At 40.6% G+C, this 10,000-nt stretch overlaps 1 protein-coding gene and 1 long non-coding RNA gene across 3 annotated transcripts in view; one reads left to right on the top strand and one right to left on the bottom strand.

Moving 5' to 3' along the window:
- The window catches only part of LOC306872868, a 147,638-nt gene that overhangs the window by 130,491 nt on the left and 7,147 nt on the right, over positions 1-10,000 (bottom strand). The gene's annotated exons all lie outside the window — the stretch shown is intronic.
- ears2 (glutamyl-tRNA synthetase 2, mitochondrial) overlaps positions 1-10,000 on the top strand; it is a 23,123-nt gene that overhangs the window by 8,420 nt on the left and 4,703 nt on the right. For both annotated transcript variants that reach the window (XM_079421750.1, XM_079421751.1), the window contains 3 exons: positions 7,859-7,967; positions 9,634-9,787; positions 9,867-9,997. In XM_079421750.1, coding sequence (XP_079277876.1) covers positions 7,859-7,967; positions 9,634-9,787; positions 9,867-9,997 — 394 coding nt within the window. The remainder of the gene's footprint in view (positions 1-7,858; positions 7,968-9,633; positions 9,788-9,866; positions 9,998-10,000) is intronic.

The following is a 10,000-nucleotide window of genomic DNA, read 5'->3' as shown; positions in this document are numbered from 1 at the left end:
TTACTTTTTTTACTTCCTTTTAACTTTCTCTTTTTACACATCTCACGTCGGCACTGATCACCTAACAAAGAAACACTTTTGGACATTGGAAACCGCTACACCAACCTGTTCCAGGACACATTATCCATGGATCCATCGTGGCCACTGGAGAGTCTTCGGAACGCGGAGATAAACAATAGTGAAGTGAAGTGACATTCAGCCAAGTATGGTGACCCATACTCGGAATTTGTGCTCTGCATTTAACCCATCCAATGTGCTCACACACACACACACACACACACACACCGTGAACACACACACACACACACACAGCAGTGAACACACACACACCGCAGTGAACACACACACACCGTGAACACACACCCGGAGCAGTGGGCAGCCATGCTGCGGCGCCCGGGGAGCAGTTGGGGGTTCGGTGCCTTGCTCAAGGGCACCTCAGTCGTGGTATTGAGGGTGGAGAGAGCGCTGGACATTCACTCCCCCCCACCTACAATCCCTGCCGGCCCAAGACTCGAACCCACAACCTTTGGATTACAAGTCCGACTCTAACCATTAGGCCACGGCTTCCCCCCCAATAACCCCCCGAGGCGACGGATCGAGAGAGACTCAGGAAAAGGGCCCACAGTCCTCCTCTCCCGAGCATTCTGCTCGCCAATGTCCAATCCTTGGAGAATAAGATGGACGATCTTAGAGCCAGGATTAGTTTCCAATGGGACATAAGGGACTGTAACATCCTGTGTTTGTCAGAAACATGGCTTTCGTCCTCGGTCCCGGACACTGCTGTAATGCCGAGTGATAACTTCTGACTTTCGGACGGACAGAACCGCAGAGGCCGGTAAATCCAGGGGTGGAGGAGTGTGTTTCATGATCAACAAGAAATGGTGTGATCCCAGGAATATCTCCATTCTGTCGCGTTCCTGCTCGCCTCATCTGGAACATCTTTCCATTACTTGCCGGCCATTTTATCTGCCCCGGGAGTTTTCATCGATCATAGTTACTGCTGTGTACATTCCACCACAGGCGGACACCGGCTTGGCTTTGTCTGAACTTCACGATGTGCTCAGCGGCTACATTAACAAACATCCTGACGCTGCCTTTATCATCGCGGGAGACTTTAGCAAAGCCAACCTCAAGCAGGTCATGCCGAACTTCCATCAACATGTATCCTGTCCAACTAGAGGACCAAACACACTGGATCATTGCTACACTCAGTTCAAGGATGCCTACAAAGCCCGCTCACTACCGGCTTTTGGCAAATCAGACCATGCCGCCATTTTTCTAACACCGGGATACAAACAAAGGCTCGTTCAGGAACCTCCGGTGCAGAGAGTAGTGACGCGCTGGTCCTCCCACTCAGAGACTATGCTGCAGGCGGCGCTTGATGACGTCGACTGGGACATGTTCCGGGCGAGTTCTTCTGACGTCAGCGAGTTCACGGATGTAGCATTAAGTTTTGTAAACACGCTAACCGAGCAAGCTACAGAAACAATAACTATAAGGATATTCTCCAATCAGAAACCGTGGGTGGACAGAACAATCCGTGCTGCGGTTAACACACGCACTGCCGCTTACAATGAGGCTCTTCTGTCCGGGAATATGAGCGAGTACAAAGCATCACGCTATGCTCTCTGACGCGCAGTAAGAGCCGCTAAACACAGATACAGAGAGAGAATTGAGTCTCATTTCCAGCTCAATGACTCTCGACGGATGTGGCAGGGACTGAGGACCATCTGTGACTTCGGAAACAAATCCTCCGCGGAGGTGAGAGCAGATCCGTTGCTGGCCGACGAGTTAAACACCTTCTTCGGCTGCTTCGATTGCAACGGTGGCGGCGCGTCTCTACCGTCCAGCGCGTCAGGAAGAAATTCAATTCAAGTTTATTTGTATAGAGCTTTTTACGATACAAATCGTTGCAAAGCAGCTCTACAGGAATTTAAGTTTCCACAATATATTTATATATTGCAGAACCTTAATATATTTAACTTATGGCAATATTTGTTAATTGTGTATGTTGTCTGAGCGTTGGCATCCTCTGAGGTCCTCTGAGGGGTTGGCATCATCTTTTCTCAGGTGTTCGGTCATCTCAGATCATTTAAGGGTTGGATCCAGACTGAAGCTTCTGTCATTCCTAGTTACCACGGGATGTTAATCAACAGAGAAACAAATAGAGACATAATTAGCGTAGCTGCTGTTCCATCTAAGCAAAAATGATTTGTTCAACCCAAGCTAAAGAATAATAATAATGTACATTTGATCAGATATAACTGCAGTACAAGATTATAAGATGCATTATGTGAATGCTTGGCTAAAGAGATGTGTCTTTAATCTAGATTTAAACAGAGAGAGTGTGTCTGAACCCCGAACGTTATCAGGAAGGCTATTCCAGAGTTTGGGAGCCAAATGTGAAAAAGCTCTACCTCCTTTAGTGGACTTTGCTATCCTAGGTACTACCAAAAGTCCAGAGTTTTGTGACCTTAGGGAGCGGGTTGGATTGTAGCGTGGTAGAAGACAAGTTAGGTACGCAGGATGCTAAACCATTTAGGGCCTTATAGGCAAGTAATAATATTTTGTAAATAGGGGTGGGCGATATGGGAAAAATATATCACAATTTTTTTTAGAAATATCACGATTTTATCACGATTCTTTGTCATGTTGTCTGAGCATTACAGCCAAACTAGAAAGATAAAGCCTTTCAAGGTAACAAAAAACAACAAAAAAGACATGGCAGATATTTAGGCCAAAGTGGGCGAAGATAAAAGTCTTTGTCATTATTTTATCTTTCTTATTAAAAAATAAGAGCAAAGATACACATTACAAATACACATAATATACAAATAAAACAAACAGTACTTTATTTTCAGGTACAATAGGTGTATTTAGCAGAGCATTCAATGACATTGAATGAACAAATATAAAAATAAAACACTAGATAGACTGATTCCTAAAGCAACTGTATTAAAGTTTTTCAGTCAAGAATAGTGAGTGACTTTTCTCTTTGCGTTTTGTTGTTTTGTTAATGTTAAATGAATAGTTCCCCCAAAAATAAATATGCTGTCATCTGTCTGTCAATTCTGTCATAATGTTTTATTTTTATACCATCATTTACTCAAAAGTTGTTTTACACCTGAATGGGTTTCTTTCTTCTGCTGAACATAAATGCTATTTTGAAGAAGGTGGAAAACCAAACAGTTGCTGGTCCTCAGTGACTTCCATAGGATTGTTCTTTCCTGCTATCAAAGCCAATGTGGACCAGCAACTGTTTGGTTACCCTCATTCTTCAAAATATCTTATTTTGGGTTCAGCACAAGAAATTAATAGAGGTTTGGGACAACATGTGAGTGAGTAAATAATGACAGAAATTAAATTTTAGGGTGAACTATCCCTTTAATGACAGTCGACAGCATGTTTAGTGTCCTGTCTCTTTAAGAGCTGCACGCATCTAATATACAGGCACGCATCTGTTTCTCTCTTAACTATTTACTTTCATTTTTAGAGATAACCAACTGAGTCTGTATGTAAACCTTGTGTGTTTTGACAGTATTAGCACAAAAGATAAGTTAGTTGAGTAATCAGGCGCTGTTAGACAGGCTTTTTAGTGCGCGTGCTTCAGGTGTATCCGCTCAGAAAAAGCGCACGTCAGACCAGCGCACGAATTAAACATTTAACCAGCAAGGCTTGTGTGCAAATAATGTAGTTTTGCGATCGTGAATAAGTGCAGTGTCCTGTCAGAGTAACTCTACTGCTGTATGTGGTGTTGTACAGTATATAGAGACGGAGACCAGAACTGTATTTGACATAATGTGTGCTGTAGCACGATACTACCATATTTCTTCAAAAGCAGATCGTGGAGACATTTTTATCATCCACGATGAAAAATCATATCGCACACCCCTATTTGTAAATGATACGGAACTGAATAGGTAGCCAGTGCAGAGACTGTAAAATTGGGGTAATATGATCATATTTTCTTGATCTGGTAAGAACTCTAGCCGCTGCATTTTGGACTATCTGTAGCTTGTTTATTGAAGATGTAGGACAACCAGCTAGCAGTGCATTACAATAGTCCAGTCTAGAGGTCATGAATGCATGAACTAGCTTTTCTGCATCCGAAACAGGTAGCATGCTTCGAAGCTTGGCAATGTTTCTAAGATGGAAGAATGCTGTTTTTGTAACATGGGAAATATGATTTTCAAAGGACAAGTTGCTGTCTAATATAACACCCAGATTTTTGACTTTAGAGGACGTAACAGTGCATCCGTCTAGTTGCAAATTATAATCCAAGCGATTCTGTGTACTGTTTTTTGGTCCAATAAGTAATATCTCTGTCTTATCTGAATTTAATAGGAGGAAATTATTGGTCATCCAAACTTTTATATTTTTTACACAATCTATTACCTTAGTTTAGAAGTTTCACCTGGTTTTGTTGAGATATATAGTTGAGTATCATCAGCATAACAATGACAACTAATCCCGTATTTTCTAATAATATTACCAAGAGGCAACATGTATATTGAAAATAGCAGAGGACCTAGGACAGATCCTTGTGGTACTCCATACTTTACTGGTGATAACTGAGATGACTCCCCATTTAAATGAACGAAGTGGTAGCGATCGGACAGGTAGGATCTAAACCATCTTAAAGCCTGCCCTTGAATACCAGTATAGTTTTGTAATCGATCTATGAGTGTGTCATGGTCTATAGTGTCGAACGCAGCACAAAGATCAAGTAATACTAGCAATGAGATGCAACCTTGATCTGAAGCAAGTAGTAAGTCATTCATAATTTTAACAAGTGCAGTTTCTGTGCTATGGTGAGGCCTGAAACCTGACTGAAATTCTTCATAGAGATCATTTTTTTGCAAAAAGGAGCACAATTGAGTAGACACAACTTTTTCTAAAATTTTAGACATAAACGGAAGATTTGAAATGGGTCTGTAATTTGCCAGTTCATTAGAATCTAGTTGTGGTTTCTTAATAAGAGGCTTAATAACCGCCAGCTTGAATGGTTTTGGGACGTGACCTAAAGATAGCGATGAGTTAATAATATCGAGAAGCGTTTTTTCTGCTACGGGTAACAACTCTTTCAGTAGTTTAGTGGGTACAGGATCTAATAAACACGTTGTTGGTTTAGATGCACTGATAAGTTTATTTAGCTCTTCCTGTCCTATAGTTGTAAAGCACTGCAGTTTTTCTTTGGGTGCGATGAATGAAGCTGAAATACTAGACACAGTAGAATCTACATTTGATATTGTATTTCTGATGTTATCTATTTTATCAGGAAAGAAATTCATAAAGTCATTACTATTAAACTGCGAGGGAATATTTAGATCGGGCGGCGTCTGTTTATTTGTTAATCTAGCCACTGTGCTAAATAAAAACCTTGGATTGTTTTGGTTATTATCTATGAGTTTGCGGATATGCTCTACCCTGCAGCTTTTAGAGCCTGTCTATAGCTGGACAGACTGTTTTTCCACGCAATTCTACAAACTTGTAATTTAGTTTTTCTCCATTTGCGCTCAAGAATACGAGTTTCTTTCTTGAGAGAATGGGTATAACTGTTGTACCATGGCGCAGTACGTTTTTCTCTAACCTTTTTCAATTTGAGGGGGGCAACAGCTTCTAATGTATTAGAGAAGATAGTGCCCATGTTGCTAGTCATTTCGTCTAGTTCATGTGTATTTATGGGTACACAGAACAGTTGAGATAAATCAGGCAGGTTATTTGTGAATCTGTCTTTTGGTGGCTGGAACAATATTTCTGCCCGGACGATAACGTGGAGCCATATAACTAATATCAGTAATACGCAGCATGCACGATAAGTAGCAGGCAGAGCAGCGATGATCCTGTAATCACCGTGTCGGAGGATGAGGTTCGGAGGGCACTAAAGAAAGTGAACGTCAGGAAAGCAGCCGGACCTGATGGGATAACCGGCCGTGTTCTGAGGTCCTGCACCGATCAGCTCGCTGGTTTGTTCACTTCCATCTTTAATGAGTCCCTTGCTTCCGCCGTGGTTCCCACCGCATTTAAAAATTCTGTCATTATCCCTGTGCCAAAGAACAATAAACCCTCTTGCCTGAATGACTATCGCCCAGTTGCCCTCACTTCTATAGTCATGAAGGTTTTTGAGAGACTTGTAAAGAGCCACATCTGCTCCTCCATCCCTGATACTCTGGACCCTCTTCAGTTTGCCTATCGCCCAAATAGATCCACGGACGATGCCATTTCTCACGTTCTCCACTCTTCCCTCACACACTTGGACAGCAACAATGGGAATTATGTAAGGCTGCTATTCATTGACTATAGCTCAGCTTTCAACACTATAGTCCCCATCAAGCTGGCTTCTAAACTCACAGACCTCGGCCTAAACTCCTCACTCTGTGACTGGATTCAAGACTTCCTCACCGGCAGACCTCAAGTGGTGAAAGTTGGCCAGTTCACCTCAAACTCCATCACTCTGAACATAGGAGCCCCACAGGGCTGTGTCCTGAGTCCCCTGCTCTACTCTCTCTACACGCATGACTGCGTGTCCTCTCACAGCTCCACATCTATTGTCAAATTCGCTGATGATACTGTGGTTCTGGGCCTCATCTCCAACAATGATGAGACCGCATACTTGGATGAGGTAGAGAGACTCACATCATGGTGCCAGGACAACTGTCTCTCTCTGAATGTGAGCAAAACTAAAGAGCTGATCATGGACTTTAGGAAGAGACAGCAGCAGCCCTACACTCCTCTTATGATCAGTGGGACCCCTGTGGAGAGGGTGAGTAGCTTCAAGTACCTCGGTGTAAACATCTCTGAGAACCTGAGTTGGACTACACACATCCAAACACAGGTTAAGAAAGCCAGGCAAAGACTGTACCATCTGTGACAGCTGAGGAAATTCAGGGTCTCACCAGCAATCCTGAAAACTTTCTATTCAGGGACCATAGAAAGTGTATTGACTCAGTGCATCTCAGTGTGGTATGGAAACAGCTCCAATCAGGACTGCAAAGCACTAGCACATCTATTCACTTTGCTTCCATCTGGTAAGCGCTTCCGTAGCCTGATGGCAAAGACTGAGAGACTTAGGAGGAGCTTCTTCCCCCAGGCCATCAGGCTCCTAAACTCTAACTCTGTGTCATAACATCACTTGACTCCATGTAAATATCACCATATCAATAAGCTATTCAGAATTTTTCTCTACCTCATATTGCTGCTATTTAAATACCCTGTACAATTCTTTTGCACGTTCCTGTTATATTACTATTTAAATCAACAACATACTGACCTGCACATTTATATTTATATTTTTTCTTTTATTTTATTTTATTTTTTTCTACTTTTCTTTTTCTTAATATTTGTATTCTTTATAATTGCACTGTCCTTGGAGCGGACCTGACTTACATTTCACTGCTGGTTATACTCTGTATAATTGTGTATGTGACAAATAATCTTGAAATATAAAATTATATATAGAGTATGAATGATCCAAAGTGCTAGTAACTCACTACTTGAGTAATTTTTCATTGGATACTTTTTTATTATTATTCAAGCAAGTATTGGGATTATTACTTTTACTTGAGTACAGTTCTTGGATACTCTACCCACCTCAGTTATTTGCATTATTATTATGCAGTATTATTATCCACAGCCATATGGCATTCATCCTTTTGCTGAACAAAATAGGAGAAATAAAAAATAATGTCCTGCGTTTGCTCCTCCATATAAAGACAGCAAATGATGACCAGCTTCAAGTTTCCAGAAGATGATCTCAAGTTCTCAAAGCATACGATTGGGTTTGGTGAAAATAAACATTCATCATTCACTTAAAATCACTTCTTAATGTTGTTCATTTCAGTTCTTTTCTTTTCTGCAGATAATCGGATTGGCCGGCGTCTGGATGAATTAGTTTGTGAATTTAACGTTTCCAAGATCACGACGCACTCGGCGCTGCTGGATCTGGACAAACTAGACGAGTTCAACAGGTGTGTGTCAGAGCTGTAAAATACTTGAGTAATATTACTTTATTACTGTACTGAAGTATTATTTTGGGGGATTTGTACTTTATTCAAGTACAATTTAAACTGACTACTTGTAGTTTTACTTGATTACATTTCTGAAGAAAAATCTGTACTTTTTAACTCCTTATATTTTTTTTTTCAATTTTTATTTTATCTTATGCACATTAAATATGGTAAACGGAAGCTCAAAAGTGCGTGCTTGACGTGAGAACCAATGATCATTGTTCATGCATCAAGCACACAGTTCTACTTCAGTTATGACTTTCATCATGTAAATGTCTGGCTTCAAAAGTTCACCATTAAATCTGAGGAAGCATGTTGAGGTTGCAAAGATTTCCCCCCAAAAAGTTTATTCATTATTCTTTCTGTTTTGACAGAGCCATTAGCTGTGTAATATATTGGCTGAATGCACAAGATTGAGTGCAAATAAAATTGGTGATGAAAATTTCAATATAATTAATATTTTTGTGGGAATTAATATTTTATTTTTATTAAATGCTACAAATCTCCAAAAAGGTGTTTTAAATGAGCATTGTATGATTACTTAGTTGTAATTCATGTTGTGATGTTCTTACCAGGTAGTGCATAAGTTGCTTTAATAATGTCATTGTGACACACTGAGTAGGAATTTGGACTCTCAATTAATATATTTTTTTAAATCTTAATAATTACATAATTTGCTCATTCATATAATTAGTCACTTATAATTGTAGCAATATTTGCTGAGAAAAAGCCCAAATAAAAATGCCCCAAATAAGCAATTAAAAGATTAATGATCCTTTTAGACAGTGACGTAGACAACATACTTAGTTTGTTCATCTGATAAATAAGTCATATATGTGTATATATATATATATATATATATATATATATATATATATATATATGTATATATATGTGTATATATGTATATGTGTGTGTGTGGCTGGTGTGTGGTGAGCGCACTGGCGCTGTTGTAGTGTGGTGTCATGGTATCATTCAGGTGGATGCTGCACACTGCTGGTGGTTGAGGAGAGACCCCCCCACATGATTGTAAAGCGCTTTGGGTGTACGGCAATACACAATAAAGCTCTATATAAATGCATCATTCATTCATATATATATATATATATATATATATATATATATATATATATATATATATATATATATATATATATATATATATATATATATATATATATATGGGATGGCATGAGGGTTGAAAGGATGAAGTTTCCTTTTAATCCCTTTCCCTGCAATTTTATGTGTGTTTCGCTGTGCTGAATTTTTATTATTGTTGCACTAGATATGTGTTTGACCTGGGCCATTGCATTTTGTTTCGTTTTCTCCCTTTAACCAAACTTCTGAATGTCTGTCAGGAAAGTACTTCTACTTTTTTAATACCTGACTACAATTTAAAGTAGTACTTTTTTACTTTTACTCAAGTATGTTTTTGGCCAGATACTTGTACTTTTGAGTAAAATTTTCACTGAGTATCTTTACTTTCATTTGAGTAAAATTTTTGAGTACTTTTTACACCTGTGGTATGTGTGTACTGTGCTGTAGGATATCTGTGCGAGGCTGGGGTTGAGTGTTTCAGTGCTGTGATCTCATATATATATATGTGTGTGTGTGTGTGTGTGTGCAGGATTCATCTCCAGCACAGGATGGAGGACGAGCAGCAGTGCGCTGTGCTGCAGGACGAGCTGCGTCAGCTGGTTCTTCACACACACGGCTCTGAGATCAGCGACCGCGCCGTGCTGGAGCCGCACTACATACACAGAGTCTTGCAGCTGCGCAAGGTAGCAGCATCTGTGAGCGAGCGAGTGCCACTGACCGATGTGTGCTTGAGCTCAGTGTGTGAACACCTGTGTGTTTCAGGGTCACATCTGCTCGCTGCGAGAGCTGCTGGATCAGACACACGTGTTCCTGTGGATCCGGCCGCGGGTCACGCGGCAGCAGCTGCTGGAGGAGAGCACAGAGGCGGAGAGCATCGCAGTGGCGGTCGTGCAGTG

Source organism: Barbus barbus (assembly GCF_936440315.1).
Source record: "Barbus barbus genome assembly, chromosome: 7".
NCBI classification, from domain to species: Eukaryota; Metazoa; Chordata; class Actinopteri; order Cypriniformes; family Cyprinidae; genus Barbus; species Barbus barbus.
Note: the sequence above shows the minus strand (reverse complement) of the source record. Positions and strands in the feature narration are given on the sequence as shown.